The following is a 23,857-nucleotide window of genomic DNA, read 5'->3' on the forward strand; positions in this document are numbered from 1 at the left end:
TAGTACTTCAGCCATTGGCTCTCTTGCAATGTATGATAAGTATGGCATTTTGCCCAATCACACATGCACACAAGCCTAAAATGAAGTGCACTTCAGTGTTGTGGGGGACCAACGAACTACTTTGCCAATGCCTTTTTTTTTTCTTTTTTTTTGTAATCAACTTTTTATATTCAAACCAAGACTTCAAATAACAGTAATTCAAAGCCAACAGTATCGGCAGGAACAGGAAGCATATATTCTTTTAATTTTTGAGGAATATGATTTTAGTAATAAATATAACAAATAACCGGAGGACCAGAGTGCCAAAACATGACCTACTGGCCTAGCTAATACTTAATATTTACATTCTGTTCCTTTTTTCCGTACACTGTTGAGTAGACCTTTCATCATATGCCCGTTCCTGGTTTTACATGAGAAGGTTCTCTCCAAGTCTCAGACCCTGCAGCAATTAAAAACTGACTTTGAAAAAGGTTCTTATATTCATGTTCCTTACATGGAAACATTAATCGATTTTTCAGTCATATTTCAACAACTGGTGTAAAAACCAGTAAAGTAACCCACGCCTGTGAGGTATCGCCTGTTTGCATTTCTCGGTTTACTTAATTTACTTCCCTAATAATATTTGCTTTTGCTTTGCCATCACCTAAAATTCTAATTCCATTTCTGGTCCACCATCACACGACTGCATCCCGACTCTCTTCCCATTACACGTGTATTATACGGCCTCACTCCTCCTTACCTCCCATTGCTTGATCTGTCCCTGTCCCATTTCAGCTACTACCTGCAGACCTGCCCCCGCCTGCGTCCCTGCCCCAGCATGTTTCAACCCAGACTGCAGAAGAGTACCTTGTAGAAGAAGACAGCCTCCTGGTAGCGCCCCTTCTGGTCGTTTACTACGGCCAGCTTAGCAAACTTTACGGCATCCACCTCCAAAGCAGTGGGGTCCATGGTAAGTGGGAGAGAATGGAAATCACCTCTCCTCCTGCCTGCTCTGGGTTTGTGTCTGTTACACTTCCGCCTCTCTTCCGGCTTCAGTGCTGTCACTACTCTACGATAGGTGGAGTGTAAACATCAAGAAAGGACTACAGCGCTACATGTATCCACGCCGGCATAAACACAGAGGAAGGCCAACATTCTCGTACAGTTTAACACACACGCCAGCCCAGAGAGAACTTTTGACTAGAACCAAATGCGAATAGACCCGAGGAGGGAGACACCCGCTTTTATAAGCCAAAATTTGCTTTCTTTTGGCTGCCTCCCTCCTGAAATTGCCTCAGCATCAATAGAAGGCAGTAGGGTAAAAATATTTTCTTGATTATTATTTTTTTTTTAAATCTCATACCTGCCTCTTCTTACATTTTGTCTTGTAAGTCTGATATCTTTTTTGAAAACTGTTATACCCTACTTAATTGTATAACATGTACTCCAGCCCTGCTGCCTCTAGCTGCTCAGCCAGAGTGTGAGTTGATCATGGAATGTTGGTGTGCCTGTGATGCGTGGAATGCCTGGGTGTCTGAGTGGATGAGTGTTGGTAGTTAGAGATGGACTGAGCAGCTAGGCAGGCTGCTCCTGGTGGGGCTGGTACCACACTAGGCTGGCTGGAGTCAAGACAGATGTGACCTGTACTGGAGACTGTAAAGAAGACTTAATAATACCTCCTGGCTCCAGGTGTCTATCTTCATAGATCACAACATAATTTTGGCGACGAGCGGACTTGGACCCTAGAGACTCTTGGTACGGCACAGAAACAAAGGGACTACAAAGAAACTTAAAGAGAAAACAAGAGATCAAAGAAGCAATTACATCAACAAAGAAAGTATTTCCAGGCAAGCCAGCGCCAGCCCCACCAGTGTCCTCACCAACGGACAGCCCCACAGAGCAGTGTCATCACCAAAGGACACTACAGCCTGGGAATACTACAGCCACCTAAAGGACTACAGTGAGTTGGAGGAGTAGTTAAACTACAGCCACATCTGGTGTTCCAGCCACACCATATCTAAAGGATTACAGTGAGTTGGAGGAGTAGTTCAACTACAACTGCATTTGGTGTTCCAGCCACAAAAGGATTATAGTGAGTTGGAGGAGTAGTTCAACTACAACCGCTTTTGGTGTTCCAGCCACAAAAGGAAGAAAAAGACAATTTGGGATTTGTTTTTAGTCTAAAGGATGCTAAAACAAACAGCGTGCAGTTGCTGCACAGAAGGAGATTGCAGCAGCAGTTTGTTTAAAGAAAAAATGGTCCTGCTTCAAGTTTGTCAACCTCTGGATGTCTACTGTTCTAGAGGAGAGTTACCAGGTTAATGTCTTTGGGCACCTTTTGGCTTCTACATGTTGGTTCCTGTCTACATGGAGCAAAGATCCCCACACTGGGTCTTGCTCAGGAATTGGCTAGCACAAGGGCTGCAGTGTTCATCTTTTTAGTGACTGGATGTATTTTACATTCGCAGCGATGAGCGTTTATGCACATCGGTCTACAAAAAAAAAAACACAATGAACAGTGCAAGCGAGTGGCTTGTCAATTTCGGTGTGCTGGAGACATTGTGTCATTATCGTTATTACCATCATCAAAAATTCATATTCTGTATTTTTCCTGGATTACATTTGGATAAAGACATCACCGTCTTGATCTGGTGTGGTGAGTCAAATGCTGATTTATGAGTTATTTTGTCACGATAAATGACTTGCCTACTCTGAGGCACGCAGAACTCCTGTGCTTCGTTTGAAAGGTAAATCGTGCCAGGAGCCGGTTCATGCACATATTTTTGCAATACTTGATCATACAAGTTATGTGGTTTTTCTATGGGTTTTCTAAGGTTTGTAGCAGCAATGGCAGTTCAACTGTAACAGCGCATTTTAAAAATGCTACGCACGAGCACGCATACCTTCAACTTGGGGTTCGCGCTGTTTCTTCGCTGACGTCCTTCCATGACGATTGTGGAATCTTCTGTGTAGTTCCTAGTTGCCTTTGGACGTTTTGGGTGCACTGACGCATCGTGAGCCACTCTGCAGTGACGTCGACAGCGTGCCGCCATCCTGTGGTTGGCGGCCGCTGTTGCCTTTCCCCTTTGGTAGTTCCAGTTTGCTGTGGAGTTGCCGTCCACACAGCTTCCTTGTGCCAACTACGTTGCTCAGAGCATGTCTCAATAAAGTTGAATGACATTAAGTCCGAAGTCAATGCTGTGCTTGCGATTCCTGAACATTTTGAAGTATTGTCGTTTTGGAGGTTCTCCTGGAGATCCTCCGTTCCAAGTATGTTGGGGGTAATGTACTTTCAGCATGCTTCTTGCTATGTCCAGCATGTCGAGATGGTGTTCGCGCTCCCAGGATCTTTTTGGTTTGCTTGGTGCACAGATGTGTTCTCTAACGAAGAAGAGGATCTTTCTTTATTTTCAAATTCTGGCAGTGCACTTTGTTTTGATGCTTGACACTGGACTATGTTGAGTTGTCACTGGACTGTGTTTTGAGCCCCTCTTACCAAATGTGTGAGTTTCGTTTTCACACCAGAACGTCCTCCTTTAATTTTCATCTACAGTTTGGTTTATAACTTATGACAAAGGGTTGGTATTTATTATCTTTGTAATCGTTTACGCAACTTGGGTGTAAGTGTGTTGTAACCTTTGTACCCTTACGCAAGGGAAGTTCTTTTGTTTGTTTTCAAGGGGCATGTTTAGATGTTTTGCCTAGAGTGTGGTATTCAAAACAAATATAGTTCACAATAGTTAGTGTTTAAGTTAATAAGTGTTTCCTCAGCAGCACATTTGATGTCGTGATGCCACAGGTTTACAGTTTGAGGATGGGTCTTCTATTATTTCCTGTGGGTGGTCATCACATTGTTCCCATACACGAGGGAAGGTTGTGGGTAACAGCCCTTTGCTCAGTTATGTTTGTTACTCCTACATGGGGGTACGTAACCTCCACAAGGGAGTTAGGAGCTCTTTTGGCATTTATGTTTTGTTACTCCTACATGGGGGTATGTAACCTCTACAAGGGGGTTGGACCATGGGTTAGTTCCCATATTTACCCTGCACCTAGGTTAACTCTTACATTGGGTTGGGATATGGTATAGTCCATTAACAGTTGCGCGCAGTACTATTGCACAACCCTTCACGGGCGTTTTTATGGGTGACGACCCATTTACCTTTTGTTTCCCTTTCTCTTGGGATTGTAGTTGCAGGGTATGCTACCTTTAGCGCTACTCTATGTTATGCTTTTGGGCATTGGTGTTACGGGGTCTTTTACCCTTTGCGTTATTGAACATTACGTCACAGCGTATGATACAAAATGCTACGAACTGTATTTCTTGTAATGTTACGCTTTTGCTTATGCTCCAAAATGTTTTATATTCTCTTTTTAGGGGGGATGGGGGATATTGCTGTGCAAATGTATGCATCTTATCTATCCTTTCTTGCTTCAATGGTTCTTTCTCCTGCGATGTTTTATCTTTATTGCTGCATCCGTGAGACTTGTACCATCATTAATTTTTCTTGTTTATAGTTCTTGCTTAATGTTATATTACTTTCATTTTTCGTTTTCTTTGAAGAAAAAGGGATAATGTCATACCCTACTTAATTGTATAAAATGTACTCCAGCCCTGCTGCCTCTAGCTGCTCAGCCAGAGTGTGAGTTGATCATGGAATGTTGGTGTGCCTGTGATGCGTGGAATGCCTGGGTGTCTGAGTGGATGAGTGTTGGTAGTTAGTGATGGGCTGAGCAGCTAGGCAGGCTGCTCCTGGTGGGGCTGGTACCACACTAGGCTGGCTGGAGACAAGACAGATGTGACCTGTACTGGAGACTGAATAAAGAAGACTTAATAATACCTCCTGGCTCCAGGTGTCTATCTTCATAGATCACAACAAAAACACTTTATTTTTGAGTTTCTAAGTTTGTACAAAGAAGTAAAGGGGGAGGAAAAAAAGGGATCCAGGGTAATCACGACAGTGAGTTATGAGGAGCGTGGCACACCAGCAATGAGTACATTGCAGGATAACTCAAAAGAAATGCACAATGCCCAGATTCATATGAAACAACATGGAACATCCTATGATTGATGGATATTATTGAGTCTGTTTTATTATATTGATCTATGTATCGTTTCCTTCCTTTCCCGAACCACACTTCTGCCGGCATGATTCCTTCCCTGGAACTGGGTATTGTATTAGCTCCTTGGAAATAAATATTGGAGAACTTCGCAGTAACCATCTTATGTTTTGTATTGTTATTAATGGTCTACAAATGCAAATAAAGACATACTTTAAAAATTAACAACATAGATCGTGTGCATTATGGTGCATCATGTCATTTGTAGGGGTGCATCATATTCATGTGTAGAGCTCAACTGCATGTAATCTTTTTCAACTATATTAACGTAAGGTGTTAGAGTTGTGAAATGTATTAACATATATAGGTGATGTATTTTAGGTTATCGATAAGTAGCATGGAGAATTAATGTAGGAAATGGATGTGATTAGCAGAAAGCATTAACATGAAGAACTTGTGTTGGGAAAGACGACAATAATTAAGTACTAAATGTGTTTATTAATGATGACATTTCATACATAGGTGAATGCATTAGTTGGAAATGTAGTAATGATTATGTGAATTCGTACTGCTTATATGATGCATTCTTATGTTAGCTGAAATCATAGGCCTGAAATGCAAGCCCTTGATAACTGCAGCTTTGGAATTAGTAGTTTGAATTTCATTTGCACTGTGGAATCTCTTCTTTCTCACGTCTTGTATTGCAGGTGAAGAAGCGTTCCTTTAGGCAGAATAATGTCTGTTTTAGCAGCTGGGCAAGGAGAGAAGAAGTTACAATCGTGTGACTTGGGTCGATAAAGGAAAGACATTGGGTTTCGCATGGGAGAATGCCAAGGAAGAAATGTTGCGATGGTTGCAAATGGACAACACCATGGACACCATGGACATACGCTCAGGACTGTACCCAGAGTGGATGGCGTGTGTGAGGTTCACTATGGAAATTCTGTCTGTGGATAACTGATTGTTGGAACTAGGGAAAGTGCCCCACTTCTTTCTTGCTTTCAGAGAGAGAGCATCCTAGAACAAGCTCTTTCTTTTAGATGGTGGCTTTGTGCTACCTGACCCATCTTGACAGTGGAGAGATTTCTTAGGAAGACTCCATGACTGGCACCTTATTTTCCTCTTGACTTGAATTGCTTACCCAGTAATGTAGGGATGTCATTTTAGTGATAGTGTAGGGATAGATTTAATGCTTTTCGCTCACCAACCATTGATGCAGGGAAATTTGGACTCATGTTTTCTGATTTTCCGTATCTTAGTTCTTGAAATAATAGTTTTGCATATACTGCATTGTATAAATTGGATGCGTAGATTTGGCTTCATGCTAAATCCTTTGTATTGCTATACCCTTGTGCTGAGATGTCTCTATATCCAGGTAGGTTTGGGTTTGTAATACACAAACTATTTTTTTGCAGTTGCCAGTGGGTTATTATGTATCAAAGAGAATTATTGGTTTATTAACCATCTATTTGCAACGTTTCTCCCCTTTACACTTTTATGCTGGGAAAAAGAACCATCGGAGATGTCTCTAGAAAAGGTCTAGGACTAGTTGGCCAGGCCCTTTCATGCACAATATCAAGCAGCAGTCAACAATGTTCGCCGCCCCCTTCATAAGATGAATCATCTGAAGACGAAAGACCTCCCAAGGGTACACGTTGCAAAATATTGGGCAAAGCGGTCACTAGAGTCAAAGTGGCCTGGCTCTCTCTTTTTGCATACGTTTTAAATGGTAGCCAAATCCTTTTGCACTTAAACGTCTTATCATTAAGTAACACAGTTGAGGCGTCCCATGGCATAACTGTTAGTCCACCACAGTGTTAGGCCCAGAGGGAGGTTTTTTTCTCCAAACGTGCGATCATGAGGTTTGCTGCCAGAGGAAAGAAGGTAAGTAGCCGGCCTCTAGGGACAGTGTAGGGATGGACCAAGTTTAACCCTGCCCCACCCAATAGTAGCACTAGAGCAGGGGTCTTCAAACTATGTGGCGGGCCCTACTAGGGGGGCCTCAAGTGATTCCAGGGGGGTCAGGCTCTAGCCACAAGAAGCATTATGCTGATAATAGTGCTTTGTTTTCAGCAGGGGTGAGGGGGGCATTGAGCAGCAGTAAGCTGCTCTCCAATGGGCCATTACTAACATCTTTTGTCATTTATACCCTGTCTGGGAGAAGGTGTCACAAGAGAAGGGACTACAAATATTCTTCAGAACCCCCACCCCCATTTCTAATAATCAGGGCTGCCTGACCAGAATAGTATGTTTGGCAATCATGTATTTAATTGCATCTTCAAAACTGTAACAGAACTTACCTGCAATGTTTAAATAAGTCTAGACATATTTTAACATTGCCAGTTTAATAGAATAATTGTGAAAATGTTTGAGGGCGGGCGATGATTAGTTTTTTTGCACTGGGGGGGCGCAAGACAAAAATGTTTGAAGACCACTGCAGTGGCAGAATCACTGAGCAAATTAGGCAAATCTGCTAGAGCAGCTCACTGCAGAACCATTTCACCTGCACACACTGCCACCACATATGAATGTAGGTGCCCCACTCCCAACAGCCCATCCGGCAAAGGTCTGAAGCTCCATTCATAGCATGTATGCATACTGTAGTGAAGTACCACCTAGTAAGTACTCTATAGGTGTGGACTTTGTGCTGAAGGCAAACCGATATCCCTGCCTTCCATGCCCATAGTTGCTGGCAAGTATCATCTGATATTATTCCAAAGTCATGCTCCAAGCGTGACTGATAGGTGTGGGTATGTGGCTGTTATAGGCTACTAAGGGCAGACTACAGGCGGATAGTCCACTTCTTCAGATAACCCAGGGGGAAGAGCTGCTCAAGAAGTGTTTTATTCCTGCTTCTCTTCTCTTTGACTGTATCTCTGTTCGCACTATGAAGGAGTTGGATAAGGCAGAACTCATCTACCTTGGATAGTTGGAAGAGTTGTCTACATGCATGCCTGTCTAGTGAAGCCCTATCATGATATGTCACCTTGTAGTCGGGGCACCACCCTTCTACAATCATAGAAAGTGGTATTCTGCATACCCGTCATAAACTCCGGGTTCTGCATGATGCGGAAAAGGGTATGTCATATTGGCCTGATGACGTTGGATTTTGTCCCAATGACTTAGAAGGATGCTGTAGCATGGGGGGCAGATGCGGGCCGGAAACCGATCTTGAGGTCTCATCCACAGGAGGCGGTTTAAGGGATTGGGGAGTATCCCTCCTCAAAGAGCACCCAGGGTTTGGTGTAAGGGAGTCAGTGCCAACCTAAAGCTAATTGAAGCTGGGCAGCTTGAACACAGTGTTCTATATTTGGAAATGCCAATCCCACGTCCACTGTGTGCCTGTAGAGAGTCTGCTTTGGGAGTCTCAGAGTGGAATTCTGCCGGACAAATGGAAGCAACTGTTTCTGGGTCAGAAACAGGGGCGGCTCCTCCGTTATTGCAGAGAAGTGTCGCCCCCCTGCTGTTCGCCAGCAGGGGCAAAGGACAAAAATAAAATGATAATAAAACATTTTTTTTTTTTTATCGTTTTATTTTGTGAATTGAACAATGCATAGCACAACATTACAATATACGTCAGTATGGTTCCCCATCCCATCACTCCCCCCCCCCCTTGTACCGTATCTAATCCCTCTGATGATTACACATTTCTCAGGTATACCCGATTATTATTCCAAGCACCTTCTGTAGCCTTCAAACCCTGTTCCTCCCTTAACCCCCATAATCTTCGTTCCCCCTCATATTGACAGCTCTCTTTATTTCACTCAGTTCCCCCACACTTTATTCCATTGGCCAGGACACTCCCGTCCTTGATAAATTACCTTCTCTGCGGCACAGCACCAATCCAGATCCTGCTCCCACTCCCTTACTGTAGGTATCTGCGGTTTCCCCCATAGTCTGGCTATGTTCCTCTTTGCAACCATATCAGCTAGCATCAGCCATATTTTATTGTATCATGACCATTCCAGGCCAACTGTTACAGTTAATATGTGCCATTTGCCCTTGATCGGGACTAACTGTTCCACCACCTCTGCAATCACTTTTGTCGTTCCCTTCCAGAATCTCCGCAGCACACGACAGCTCCAAATCATGTGGAGTGCCCTCCTCATCACAGCCTCTCAGGCACTTTGTTGTGTCACATTTGCTGATTCGAAGAAATCTAAGTCTGGTTGTGTACGATCTGTGTACTATTTTAAGTTGTATTAATCTGAAACGGGCTCTAATGGCTACCTCTGTTGGGCTCTGTATGACTTCCGACCAGTCGCCCTCCTCTAAGAGTCCTAAATCTCCCTCCCATTGACCCTTAAGGTCTTTTAGTGGGTCTGGGGTGTTGTACATTATTTTCCTCTATTGGATGCGCTATGAGTCTATCCTCCAACGGTGAGTATTCAGGTATACTTTTTCCCTTTTGTATATGTAATGTTAGTGCATGTTTCAGCTGAATATATCTAAAACTTTCAGTGTCCGGCATTTGATATTCATCCTGCAGTCTCTGGAAATCTATTCTTTCTTGGCCCTTCCATACGTCCCCCAGAGATTCTATGCCTAGAATTCCCCACGCCCGGAAACCTTTTAACTCTCACACTTCCTTCAGTGGTCACTATCCCACAAGGGAGTCCGCTCCGTCAGTCTGCCCTCCCACCCCAGAAACTTAGTGGCCTCTCCCCATAGTCTGACTGTTGTTTGCATGTGGGTCGGCAGTCTTCCCATAGGTCCTCTACTGTTTAAAGCCTTCAGGTACCCTCTCTGTCCTATTGCCCAGTGGTCTACTCGATACTCTGGCACCTCTCTGCCTGCAAAGACCCAGTCATTTACCGTGACTAACTGTGCCGCCCAGTAGTATTTACGTATATCTTGGACTGCTATCCCACTGTCGTATCGGCCTCTCTGTAACTTGCTTAGTGCTATTCGAGGGGTCCCCCATCCCATAGCAGTTGTCGTAGCTCAGCATCAATTTTTTGGAAGAACCTCACTGGTATTCTGTAGGGAGTATTTAATAAAAGATATAGTAGGCGCGGCAAAGACATCATCTTGAAGATAGCCGCCCGGCCCATCAATGAGAGTTGTAGTTTTCTACAGTGTGCCACATCTATTCACAATCTGCAGTTGGGGAGTCAAAATTTTATTCCTAAGTATTTAAATTTGTCCTTGATCGGAAGTGCAATCCCTGCGGTTGATAAGGTTGGCATTCCTCCTGCCAATACAAATATTAGGGACTTACTCCAGTTTATTTGGTAGCCTGAATAGCCACCAAATAGCTGAAATATGTGTAGTATTCGATGTACTGTCGAGCAAGGTCTGACAGCATCTATGAGTATGTCGTCCTCATACAGCGAAATTCTCTCCTCCCACTCCTCTCCTATCGTTATGCGTCTTATTATCGGGTCACCTCTAACCCATGCCCCCCACCAACACCCCCCACCACCACCCTCTGCAACTGGACCCCGGTCAGCACCGAAGACACCACCCGCACGATGAACACCATCCACTCCGGATCCCCTGCCAACCCCTGCCCCCACCACGTCTTCAACAAGGCCGACTCCATCATCGCACCCCTACTCCGGGACATCATCAACATCTCCTTCACCACCGCCACCTTCCCGGAGAGCTGGAAGCATGCCAAGCTCAGCGCCCTCCTGAAGAAACCGACAGCGGACCCCACCGACCTCAAGAACTTCCGCCCCATCTCGCTCCTCCCTTTTCCTGCCATCGAGAAGACCGTCAACAAACAGCTCGCCGCCTTTCTCGAGACGAACGGATCCCTCGACCCCTCACAGTCCGGTTTCCGAGCCAACCACAGCACCGAGACTGCCCTCATCGCAGCCACCGACGACATCAGATCCCTGCTCGACAATGGGGAAACAGCTGCCGTCATCCTCCTGGACCCCTCTGCAGCGTTCGACACAGTTTGCCACCGCACACTAATACAGCGCCTCAGCAACACCGGAGTCCAAGAGAAGGCACTGGAGTGGATCATCTCGTTCCTCACCGGAAGAACCCAGAGAGTCCGCCTCCCCTCGTTCCGTTCCGCGGCCACCGAAGTCACCTGCGGCGTACCCCAAGGATCCTCGCTCAGCCCCACCCTCTTCAACGTCTGCATGAGCCCCCTCGCGGCCATCGCACGCCAACACAACCTTAACATCATTTCCTATGCCGACGACACCCAGCTGATCCTCTCCCTCACCAATGACTCCGCCAACGCCAGAGCCAACCTACACGAAGGAATGAAAGACGTCGCCGAGTGGATGAAGAACAGCCGCCTGAAACTGAACTCAGACAAGACGGAAGTCCTCATCCTGGGATCATCCCCCTCCGCCTGGGACGACTCCTGGTGGCCCCCTGCCCTGGGCACCACCCCAAGCCAACGGACCACGCACGAAACCTGGGCTTCATCCTGGACTCCTCTCTCTCGATGACCAAACAAGTCAACGCCATCTCGTCATCCTGCTTCAACACCCTACGCATGCTCCGAAAGATCTTTTGATGGATCCCCACCGAACCAGGAAAACGGTCACCCAGGCACTCGTCACCAGCCGACTGGACTACAGGAACACCCTCTACACGGGAACCACAGACAAACTACAGAAAAGACTCCAGCGCATACAGAACGCCTCCGCACGACTCGTCCTGGACATCCCCGGCCACAACCACATCTCCGCCCACCTGAGAGACCTGCACTGGCTCCCCGTCAGCAAGAGGATCACGTTCAGACTCCTCACCCACGCACACAAGGCTCTCCACGACCTGGACCCCAAGTACCTCAACAACCGCCTCACTTTCTACACGCCCACCCGCCAGCTGCGATCGACCAGCCTCGCCCTCGCCACCGTTCCACGCATTCGCAGAGCCACTGCCGGAGGAAGATCCTTCTCCTACCTGGCAGCCAAGACATGGAACTCCCTCCCCATCCACCTACGGCTGACCCAGGACCATCTCTCCTTCAGGAAGCAACTCAAGACCTGGCTTTTCGAGCAGTAACGGACCCCCCACCCCCCCAGCGTCTTGAGACCCTTGCGGGTGATCAGCACGCTATATAAATTGATTGATTGATTGATGCCACCAGCGGCTCTATTGGACGAGCTCCCCACCCTCGAGCCCCGATACCTGCCTAATACCCATAATCATTGAATTTTTGTATTTTTAAAGTGTCAGTGAGTACGCCGATATTTATACCACACACCTTAGCGCGAGTCGAGGTATTGCACAGGTTTTTCATGTGACACCCCTCACCTTTGCCACTCACCTTTCACTCGCCTGGTCCTGAAGAAAGCCCTCTAACTCCTTCCAGTGGGCTGAAACATGTAGACCGCTACACATAATCAACTTAACGGTAATAACCCCGAGTAGTTGCACCACACATATTTGTTTTTAGACATATCCTGAGCCGCCAACATTAAAATTAGAAGCAAGGATTCTCAGAGGATATATTTAATTGAAAAAAGTCACTTCTCATCAAACTTACGCACCAGCACCGCTGTAATCAGGCGTCGTAGCACAACCGGGAGGCATTCGGCCGCCCGGTTGGGACCCCAATGATGAAGCATGACACCAACCAGGTTGGTGTGTGAGGGTTCTTTTAAGAACACCTAATGGGTCCAAGTTCAGACTACACACAGTGATCAGACTTCACACACATAGTGGGTCCGTCCATATTGTTTATGGCTATTATCTTCGCCAAGATCTTTGCCTCGGCGTTCAGCACGGATATTGGCCTGTAGGAGGAACAGCACTCCGGGTATTTGCCCTGCTTTGGGAAGACCACTTCCATAGCCAAACTTTGGTCTTCCGGTAGGCTGCCCTGTTGCAGTGACTCTTCAAACATACTTAGCATATGTGGAGCGACCAAGGCTGCCACTCCTTTATATAGTTCTATAGGTATACCATTGAGCCCAGCTGCTTTCCCTGATTGGAGCGCACCAATGGCCTCAGAGATTTCCTCTCTTGTAATGTGCTTATCTAGTTCTTCCCTATCGTTTTGCGCAATCATGGGGAGTCGTACCTCCCTTAGTAGCTCAACACAGTCCTCCATTGTGTGGGTTGTGGTAGATTGATATGTCTGTTCATAGAAAGTCGCGAAGGCTTCAACTATACTTTCGCCTGTCACACAGGGTTCACCCTTCTTATTTTTTTTTTAATTCTTTTTATTAACCACACACATGCTTCAGTGAAAACATTGCAGTATACATACATAGTGGTTTGGCATACACAATTCCATAGCAGTATCCATAGTTTAAACCTCCAAGTGGCCCGCTTTCCCAACCAACATGACGTAGGGTACAACCAATCAATATGTTCCCTGAAGTGTCTAGAGCCCCCTGTTGTGTTGTTAAGTTTCCGTTCCTATGGTTCACCCAGGCCCCCATATCTTTTCCCATTTGCGTGGGCAGCCTCTGCTCTGCACCCTTCTTATTTTTAAACTCCAGTACCCTCTCTTTTTTTTTTCCTGCCATGCCAGTAGCTTCATCGCTTTATTACCTACCTCGTATATCCTCCTTTGGGTGGCCCTATTAAATTGATGGAGCAAGGACTCGTAGAAAAGAGACTTGCTCGGAAGCAATCCGCTCCTTTAACTCACAAGTTACTAAAATTGTTCGTGTAAAACGAATGCGCACCACATGAATACGCGGGTTAGTGAAACTTGCTTATGTGTTTACTAACGAGAGTAACATGAATGAAGGACTAAAACCACTTTAAACGGGAAAACTTTACTACGCATGCATCAACTGCATCTACGTAGTATAACGAGCTATCGCTTGGTGGGAAATTCTTGCGCATGAGCAGAAGGTACTAAAATGGCATCTTGAAGACTTGCGTGCAAGGCAACTGCTTAGCTGAAACAAAAACTAGATATTTTACAAATGCTAATGCGGGGAAAGTATTAATAAGAAAACGGGAATAGAGTAGAGATGGGTGGTATACAGTGAAACTATTTATTTGTGAAATTAATATTTTTCTTTTTGACTTTATCACTAGTGCGCATTTGGGCTTCCCTTGTATAACTGAAGTAGGCTGAGTAAAAGGAAGACTGCGCATGTCCATTGAAAGTTAACCCGGAATGATGACTTAGATGTTGAATGGGAGCCAAGGTTGCAAAGTATTCTACCCTGGGAACGGATGGTGAAAAGTTCAATGATGTGGACTTGTATTCAGACTGTTAACACAAATGTTGCAAATAAAACATGAATGCGTGTGTGAAATAAAGCTTTGAATAAAAATTAAGGGGATGGGTTTGTGAACAATGGTCGAACTGATTTAAATGACATGTAAGCATGGTGTGATGATCTTCCCCCCTTGCCTGACCAATTAGATTTTGTATTTTTAGCAAATTGAAACTTTAGTGGGTGGTACATGAAGAACGAAAGGTATAATTAAGATAGTTGTAGTTAGTTAGTCAGAACAGAGGCTATTGAGAGTTCAGGGAGTCCAGATGCTGTGAGCTTGGAGCGGGGAGATGCTGAGGCTGGGAGAGATGCTGTGAGATGCTGATGAAGAAGCCGAATGCAGAACCTTCTATCCTAATTTAATTAGGTTAGATAAGAAGATCGCTGAAGAATCTCGAGGAGGAAGCGAGTGTCAGAGAGGGGTGCGGCGCAACCATCTGTATTTTAGAGAGGTCAACAATCCTGTCCCAAATCCTGTCCTGAAGTCTTTGTCGCCTGACCTATCCCGGGCAACCCTTACCAGCCCTTTGGCCAGGGGGTTGGTCTTCACACCATTCTTGGTAACTATAAACTTTACGTTATTTGCAGATGTTCTTTTCTCTCTGTCCTCTTCTTTCTGAGCATTGATCATTGCATGAGTCCGAAGTATGTGTTTGATGACTAATCAATTGAATTTTCTCTCCGATGAATGATGGTGACTGTACTGTATTTTTTAAGCGGTTCACATGCATTTAATTTAGATAAAGGTTTTAAAACTTCCCGAGTCTGTGGTTATTTACTTTAAATGAATAAGTTAGAGTTAATGTTCATTATCACCATCAACTAGTTCAACTAATGGTCCATTGACCAGAGGAAATAACTTTTTTTATCATTGAAAGGTTAGTTAGGAGTATGAAATAACTAATACTAAAACATTGTGGAAATTATAAACTTTGACTCGATCGGTTTAATCAACTGAGTGTGTTTTATGGGCCCAGGTGAGTATATGGTAGTGGAGTATTTGTTGTTGGTGGTACACCACTGCATCAGTTTTCTGGTAGCAGAGTTATGGTTATTATTGACTAGTTTGGTGATAAATATTGATTTTTGATTTATGTTTAACAAAAGAGTTCGCGTCTTGTTTTATGTTGTCTGGAAAATCCCGGGGAAATGAATTACCGGTGGTGACAGAAGCCACACTGCAGTGAGGTTACTCGTCTGTTGGAATAATACTGAGAAGCTACGTAGGGCTGGCAGTATTAAACTAGGGACTGTTTTATATGAATGCAGAGTCTGAGTGATAGCAGAGGGTTCGCTGATGAAACTTTGGTCTTATTTCCCAGTAGGGGTAACACTGAATGAGTAACAGGTTCTCCTGAGCTTGAATGATGAGTAAACAGGGGTTTTACTCGCAGTAGGAGAAGGAGCAATTCTGAGACTCCAGAATAAGTCCAAAATCTATCTTTTATTTAGTGGAACAGACAGAGTAGCTAATGTTTTTATGTTGTTACTAACGGATTTCATTTTAAGAAAAATAAAGAAATACGTTTTCGTATTACCTTGTGAAGGGAGGGTCAGTCGCCGAAGTTGTGCTGACGTCACAGAGAGCCACTGGGATTGGTTGAAACAGCGGGTGTGAGACAGAAGCAGATTGTAAAGGGGGGTGTCATTAGTAAGGAGCAATACTGATGTCACAAAAGGCCGCACTGGCATTGGTCAGACCATAAGCGTGAGCCTGATTGGTTATTAGACAGAAGCCGCGCTAGTATTGGATAAACAAACAGCGCAAACCTGAGCTTTAATTGGCTATTAGATAGAAGCTTTGTTAGCATTGGTTAAGAAGAAATTTTATGTTGGATTCTGATTTGACTGCTAGTGTGAGTCGCACAGATAGAGTTCAAGGGTTTGCGGAATATTCTTTCATATATCGGTCATCTAGAATGTATGGAGAAAAGAAAAAAATGTCATTAATAAAGAAAATTAAGAATTTCTTTAAGAAAAATAAACCTGTGTTAACTAGAGAGGGGATTCCTATTCCGCCACCAAAAACACCTGCTTCATTTATGATGATGGAAAGAGGATATCATACTTGTGTATGGTTGGAGAATTGGATGGAATTTACAAAGGGTGATGGAGTTCTAGCTTTTCCAGAACATGGTACGTTTACTGGGAGAATTCTTCAGAGTTTAAGGATGAGAATGAATGATTTGGAACCAAGACCTAGGTTAACTCAGTATGAGGCTTTGGAAGAATGGGAGATTGAGTCATTTGAACGAGAGAAATGCATGAGTCACCTGAAGGTCAGATGAAGCAATGGAGAAGAGCTATGGTATCAGAAGGTTTATACCCAGTGTTAATGGCTGAGGAACAGTCGGGAAGCAAGTGTAAGGAGAGAACAAAACACATGAATGTGAGAGGATATGGTGAATCAGATGACGAATTGTTGCAGGAAATTCTAACTAAAAATCCTCCACCGTATCAAGAAGGTCCCAGTAGAGTTACACCAAGTGTACCGGTTATGGGAACACCCTTAATTCCTCACATTTTACATGATACATCAGTTAATAGGGTGGTTCAAGATAATGAGAGAGAAGCATTGAATAGAACTAGGGAGGAAGTAGTACAGAAAATAAGTCAACTGAATTTAAATACTGAAGCTTTGACAGTACCAGTGACTATAGGTCCTGTTATCCCATTATCTGGAGATAAATTTAGTTGCCCAAAACCTCAAGAAGTAACAATTCCTTTGAATAATCCCAGAAAAGAGGTAGTAATAACTCATGATCAGACTAGTGAGTGTGATTCAGTAATTTCATTAATGGACATTCCAAGTAGGGAACCTTTGACTGAAACTCCGAAGAGAGTTGCACCCGGAAATCCGAAAGAAAAAGGGTCTATGGTACCTTTAGGAACTAGAAGCCCGACAGCTGTCACTCCAGAAGATTTAGAAAGATGGGCACAGGCAATAGAAAAACGAAGCTCAACACCAAAGATCTTAGATATTTACAGATTGAAAGTGGAGTCGGAGGAAATGATAGCTGGAAATGTGGGAATAAAGAGGTTGAACCTTTACAATGATGAAGACTTGTTGTTTATATGCAGAAGTATAACCAGAAATGCAAAATTGTTTCAAGAGAAATTGACAGAGGTTGATTCATAGATTGGAATGGATATAGGGAGATCAAAGTTATTGCAGAAACCATATCGAGTGGAGTTTACTGACAATGATTTGGAGGATATGAATGTGTCTGGTAAAAGACTACAGATAAAAGAGTTAATGAACATTTTGCAGAAGTGGGGAGACATTGACAAGTGGAGGACTAGGTGGACAAGGAAAAAAGAGGAAGTACAAGCCAAGGAAGCATCATCTGCATTCTTACTAAAGGAATCAGAAAAGGCAGAGAGATTGTGTCCCATGAGAAATGTTCCTGGTGGTGGATATGTTCATGTTCCATGGAGCAAACACGATATTTTGTCATTTACAAACGATTTTCCTTGGTTGAGAGATAAACGCATTTAAAGGTACAAACAGGTTGAAAGATTTGTGAAGGTTTTGAAGGTTCTGTTGAAGGATCTGGATGGTTTGTTTGATAGTGTGGTACCTGCTGACTTCTGGACAGAGTGTAAGATCAGAGTTGATTGGCCAAGTGAGGAGTATGCTAGAGACTCGAAACCAGGAGCACCCTTAGAGGAGGTGATGAAATATCCCCAAGTGAGTCTGTACATGCATATTATGAGCGGTTGCTGCAAGTGTTTAAACAGTATAGTGGCTTTGAGAACATTGGTGATAAGGATATGGGACATTTTGTGTATCGGTTTGTGTATGGTCTGAAACCAGAGATTAGTCAGATGATTCAGCAGCACATGTTGTGCTGGCAAACGAAAATGATTGACGAAATCTTGAAGTATGCCAAGTATTGCGGAGATGATATTGCTGCAAGGCGTAGAAAGCTAAAAGAGAAAATGATGTGGGCACAAGTGAAATTGGCAGAACAGCAGGAAAATAAATTAAATACCCAGACTGATAATCAGGTGAAGGAGCAGAATCAGAATGATCAAGCGGCGAATGGTGGTAAAGTAAGAGGACGAATGAATAGAGAGGAAGCGAAGAAGAAATTTCCTTGTCATGCGTGCGGAACACTGGGACATTGGAAGAACGAGTGTAAGAATATTCAGAATAAACATGGGCCAAACCGAAATTTAAATCCACAGACGCAGAATGAAGTGATTATGAATCAACCGCAGCAGGTAGTTACTCCACAGTATCAGGTGCCACCAGCTCCTATGCCAAACTTTGTGAACACTCAAAAATACAGTGCGGACGCCGGATTTCACGGAGGAAGTGGTAAGAAAAATTCTGTGGTTACACAATATTTTTTACAGAATGATAATGACGAAGCGGACTATGTGCAATGACGGTGCCTAAGTGGGGAGGAAGAGGAGTGTGTGCTTGGCGCATCCTTGCCGGTAGATCAGTCAGGTCCATTTATTGATGGGAAAGTAGAAGGTAGTGATATCACTTTTCTATTGGATACTGGTGCTACCCGGTCTACTGTGAGAACAGCAGACATCCCAAACCTACCCCTCTCGGGAGAATCTATCCAAGTTGTAGGCGTGTTGAATCAACAGATTAGAACCCCAATCACAAAACCAATTGAAGTACATATTGGAAAATTTTAAAGACATGCATCGCTTTGTAGTTTCCGATTCCAGTCCAGTAAATCTGTTGGGAAGAGCTCTATTGTGCAAGATAAACTGCACAATCTACTGTACACCAGATGGTGTTGCTTTCCAAACCCCTGATGAAGACGTTGTATATAAAATGATGCTAGCTATGCAAGGTACTGAGGTAGATGAAATGTTTTCATTGATAACCGAAAATTAATTACCAGAAGAGTTGAGAACCACAGTAAATCCAAAAGTGTGGGATTTTACAGGAAAAGATATTGGGCTGATGTCAAATGTAGATCCAGTGAAAGTCATGGTGAATGAGGGTGCAGTTTATCCAAACACCCGACAGTACAACATGAGTCCAGAAGTGAAAGCAGGAGTTGCTCCAGAAATTGACCGAATGATTAAACAAGGCACTTTAAAGGAAATAATGGGTAGTCCTTGTAATTCGACAATAATGGGACTTAAAAAGCCTAGAGGACAATACAGGATAGTACAGGATTTGAGAAAGAATAACAAAATTGTAGTGCTTTGTTGCCCAGTAGTGCCAAATCCAGCAGTGATCCTTAATCAGATACCCTGGAATGCAGGCTGGTTTACAGTAATTGATTTATGCCAAGACTTTTTCTCTATTCCTTTGCACCCAGAAAGCGAATATTTATTTGCCTTTAGGTTCGAAGACCATGTCTTGGCCAGGTGCCGAGTTCCTCAAGGGTATACAGAGAGTCCTTCTGTGGAAATCGCAGAAATTACCATTAGCATAACTTGAAGCCATTTTGTTTGTGGCATCCATTTTCGTTAGCCATGTGCATTTTCCATCTTCACTGTTGCCTGCTTTTCTATTCTGCTTGAGTCATCAACTATAGTTAACTCCTTCAGTACTGAGCCAGAGCACTGCGCATGCTCAGAAAGGCCCATAGCTGCTAGAATGCACCTGTCTTAGACTGTAACTGTCAGGCTATTCCAACTGAAGTAAGCAGTACATCTCCCCTCTCACTTTGTTGACCAAGCAATTTCTGTATGCCCATGTTAGTCAATAACTATTCCTGTATATGCCTCCACCGCCTCTTTGAGTCTCCATGCTTACTCAGCTGTACACAGAGTATATAACACCCCTGGTTTCTGTATTCTATGGACTACCTCCTACAGTGGCCTAAGGGTACTGTATTGACGAAGTCCCACTCTTGAGAGGTTGATAAACTTATTTCTTTGATATTACAGCTTCCGTGCAAATCTCTTCTTTGTTGGTTTAAGAACCAGTGGACAGATAAGGGTGAACCCCTGCACCGGTGGGCCTCTTAAAAGGCTCATTTCCACACATCAATGTTTAATTAAATCCTGAAAAAGTGTCTGGAAACATTGGTCATGCTCAGAAATTCAGTCCTGGTTCAATACATTGATGACCTACCGGTGGCATCAAAATCACGAGAAAATTATGTCACTGACACAATTGCATTACTGAACCATTTGGCCGAAGGAGGACACGAGGTGTCTCAAGAGAAATTACAGTTTTGTCAACAAGAAGTTAGATATTTAAGGCACAAAATAGAAAGAGGAGTTAGAAAGGTGACCCCAGAGAGAATAAAAATAATCAAGCAAGTGAAATTGCCTCAGACACAAAAGTAGATGAGAATGTTTCTCGGAGTGGTTGGGCATTGTAGGCAGTGGATTATTGGGTTTTCCCTGCTGGCAAAACCATTGATTCAATTGACCCGGAAAAGAGCAAAAGATCCGAATGTCTGGAATGATGAGTGCGTGGTAGCGTTTGTGAAATTGAGAAATTGTCTGTGTGAGGCCCCTGCCTTAGGCATGCCTGATTATACGAAATAATTTGCACTGTTCTGTTGTAAGAGAGAAGGTTGTGCACTTTCAGTTTTGACTCAAAGGTATGGATTAAGCCAAAGTCCAGTAGCATATTTCTCTGCTACTCTGGATCCTGTGGCTTCAGCTTTACCTGGCTGCTTAAAAGCAGTAGCTGCTACTTGTATGAGTCTGGAGCAAAGTGAGTCAATTGTGATGGGCCATCCAGTTAAAGTTTACGTCCCACATTCAGTTGAGATTCTTTTAACAAGAACTCGAACACAGCACCTTACCGCTAGTTGGATGACTAAGTATGAGAGAGTGATTCTGGGAGCGGAAAATGTGACAGTAATAAGATGTACAATAATGAATCCTGCCACGTTATTGCCAGACCCATGTTGTGAAGAAGTGAAAGATGAAGTGGATCATGATTGTCTGTATGTGACTGAAATGTGTACCAAGCCCCATCCCGACATAAAAGAGGTGCCCTTCAAAGAGCCAGATCATGAACTATTTGTAGATGGGTCATGCATGAGAACAGAGGGAAGAGGACTTAGTGCAGCATGTGCTGTATGTAAAATCTCAGAGGTCATTGAAGCATCCTGTTTACTGAGAGTCAAGTCTGCACAAGTAGCTGAATTGGTGGCCTTAACAAAGGCATGCAAAATTGGGGAAAATTGGAGGATAACCATATTCACGGGCATGGTTTCGGGGTTGTGCATGACTTTGGCCAGCTCTGGATGCAGAGGGGATTTCTGACTTCTTCAGGATTTCCTGTAAGAAATAGCAAATATGTAAAGGTATTGTTGGAAGCAATACAATTGCTAAAAGAAATAGCAGTGGTGAAGTGTGCTGCTCACCAGTCAGGAAATAACTATGTGGCGGCAGGTAACAGATACGCTGACCAAATTGCTCAATATTGTGCAAGAAAAAACATAGCACTTAACAGAAATATTGTAAGAAATGAAATCAGCTGCCAACGTATGATTTTCTCAGCTCTAGAAACATGGGATGAGGTTAGACAGTTGCAGGATAAAGTCAAGGCAAATGAAAAGGAAATCTGGATAAAGTCAGGTTGTGAAAGAAGGACAGAAGATGATGTATGTGTATACACCGATGGCAGACCAGTCATGCCGGACTGTTTACTCTCTCAAATGGCAAGAACGTATCATGGGGACACACAGGTTGGTAGGGATGCAAAGATTAGGCTGTTCAAACAGAATTGGTACAATCCAAAATTCAGGGCAGTCACAGAGAGTCTTTGCCAAATATGCTTGATCTGTCAGCCGTTAAATCCAGCCAGGAAGACGGTGGTCAGTTGGGGAAAAATTGGAAAGGACCATTCACAAAACAACGGAATGAAGTATGTCCTTGTCATAGTGTGTTTGTTTTCTCGATGGGTGGAGGCATACCCCACTAGGAGAAATGATAGTCTTACAGTTGCTAAATTGCTGTTAAGAGAGGTGATTCCTCGTTTCAGTTTCCCAGTTGCTTTGGAATCAGATAGAGGACCTCATTTTAATAATGAAATAATTTGATTAATCTGTGAAGCATTCAATATTGAACAAAAACTGCACTGTGCATACCGTCCAGAGGCTTCTGGAGTGGTTGAGCAACAAAATGGCACAATCAAGTCAAGGTTAGGGAAAGTGTGTGCATCCACATCACTGAAATGGCCAGATGCATTGCCTCTTGTGTTGATGGGACTCCAAAGCACTCCTGACAGAAAAACAGTATTGAGTCCACATGAAATACTCATGGGAAGGGCAATGAGACAAGCATTTATTCCTGGACATAAATTGATAAATATAACTGATGATCTGGTATTGGACTATTGCAAAGGATTGGCTGACCTAGTGCGTTCTGTCTCTCACCAGGTTGGAGAAGACGCAGTTGCCAAGCAGCCAACACAGGCGCATGATTTAAATCCTGGAGACTGGGTGTTAGTGAAGAAACACACCAGAAAGGTAGGTGGGATAAACTACGTCAAGTCATACTGGTCACTACAACAGCAGTGAAGTGTGAAGGTTTACCCAATTGGATTCATGCCAGTCATACCAAAAGAGTTCCAGGCCCTACTGAAGAAGAATAGCAACTGAGAGAACCAGTTGAAACAGCTGAAGTTTGGAAATTCGAAGCATCTAGAGTGATAAATTCTGAAGTAATAGATGAGGAACAACCGAGCAGAAGTCAGGAGGGTTGGACACCAGTGATTGACGTACCTGAAGTTGTTATTCAAACGAGAAGAAGAACCAGATTAGAGAGACAGGAAAGTAGTGAGGATCAGATAGGTGTAGAAGAACACGCTCAGGAAGAAGGGAACAAAGCTACTCGAGACCCTGAGCAGGACCCGATAGGGAAAGAAGAAGATACCAGGCAAAGGCAAAGAGAACTATTCAAAGACCTACATATCACCATTTACCTTTAACATATGAAATATCATGTAGTGCTCTAGCAAGTCTGTTTTATGCAACGGGAAAACTTCAGTATTATTATTCAAACTTAGATGTAGTATTTTCAGAGCTTCCTATTTGAAAGAATATAAATCCAGTACTTAGTAGTCAAGATGCACAGTTCATGGGTGAATTTTTCTTAACAAAGAAATCAATAGATATAGTCAAAGCACACAAGAATAATTTAACATGTATATTACGTGAAGAAGAGCAGGTGTTTTTGAATTTAGTAGAGAGAAGGAGACATGATTTTCAAAAGAAAGCTGCTGAACAGAAAACCCATGTAAAGCTGAGTAAAGGGAAGACTGCGCATGTCCACTGAAAGTTAACCCGGAATGATGACTTAGATGTTGAATGGGAGCCAAGGTCGCAAAGTATTCTACCCGGGGAACGGATGGTGAAAATTTCAACGATGTGGACTTGTATTCAGACTGTTAACACAAATGTTGCAAATAAAACGTGAGTGCGTGTGTGAAATAAAACTTTGAATAAAAATTGAGGGGATGGGTTTGTGAACAATGGTCGAACTGATTTAGATGACATGTATGCATGGTGTGATGATCTTCCCCCCTTGCCTGACCAATTAGATCTCCTATTTGTAGGATATTGAAACTTTAGTGGGTGATACATGAAGACAGAAAGGTATAATTAAGATAGTTTTAGTTAGTTAGTTAGTCAGAACAGAGGCTGTTGAGAGTTCGGGGATTCCAGATGCTGTGAGCTTGGAGCGGGAGATGCTGAGGCTGGGAGGGATGC

At 43.6% G+C, this 23,857-nt stretch overlaps 1 protein-coding gene across 4 annotated transcripts in view; it reads right to left on the minus strand.

Annotated features, from left to right (window-relative positions):
* Positions 1-23,857, minus strand: part of CAPN7 (calpain 7) — a 371,178-nt gene that overhangs the window by 288,358 nt on the left and 58,963 nt on the right. Inside the window, exon 1 of one of the 4 annotated variants that reach the window (XM_085630642.1) lies at positions 847-1,049. The exons of 1 other annotated variant lie outside the window; for it this stretch is intronic. Coding sequence is in view for 2 of the 3 variants with exons in the window: in XM_085630639.1 (XP_085486765.1) it covers positions 847-948 (102 nt within the window). In the remaining variant the exon portion in view is untranslated. Of the gene's footprint in view, positions 1-739; positions 813-846; positions 1,050-23,857 lie in introns of those variants that run through there. 2 more of the 4 variants (XM_085630639.1, XM_085630641.1) reach the window with 2 other exon arrangements.

Source organism: Triturus cristatus, chromosome 10, assembly GCF_964204655.1.
Source record: "Triturus cristatus chromosome 10, aTriCri1.1, whole genome shotgun sequence".
NCBI classification, from domain to species: domain Eukaryota; kingdom Metazoa; phylum Chordata; class Amphibia; order Caudata; family Salamandridae; genus Triturus; species Triturus cristatus.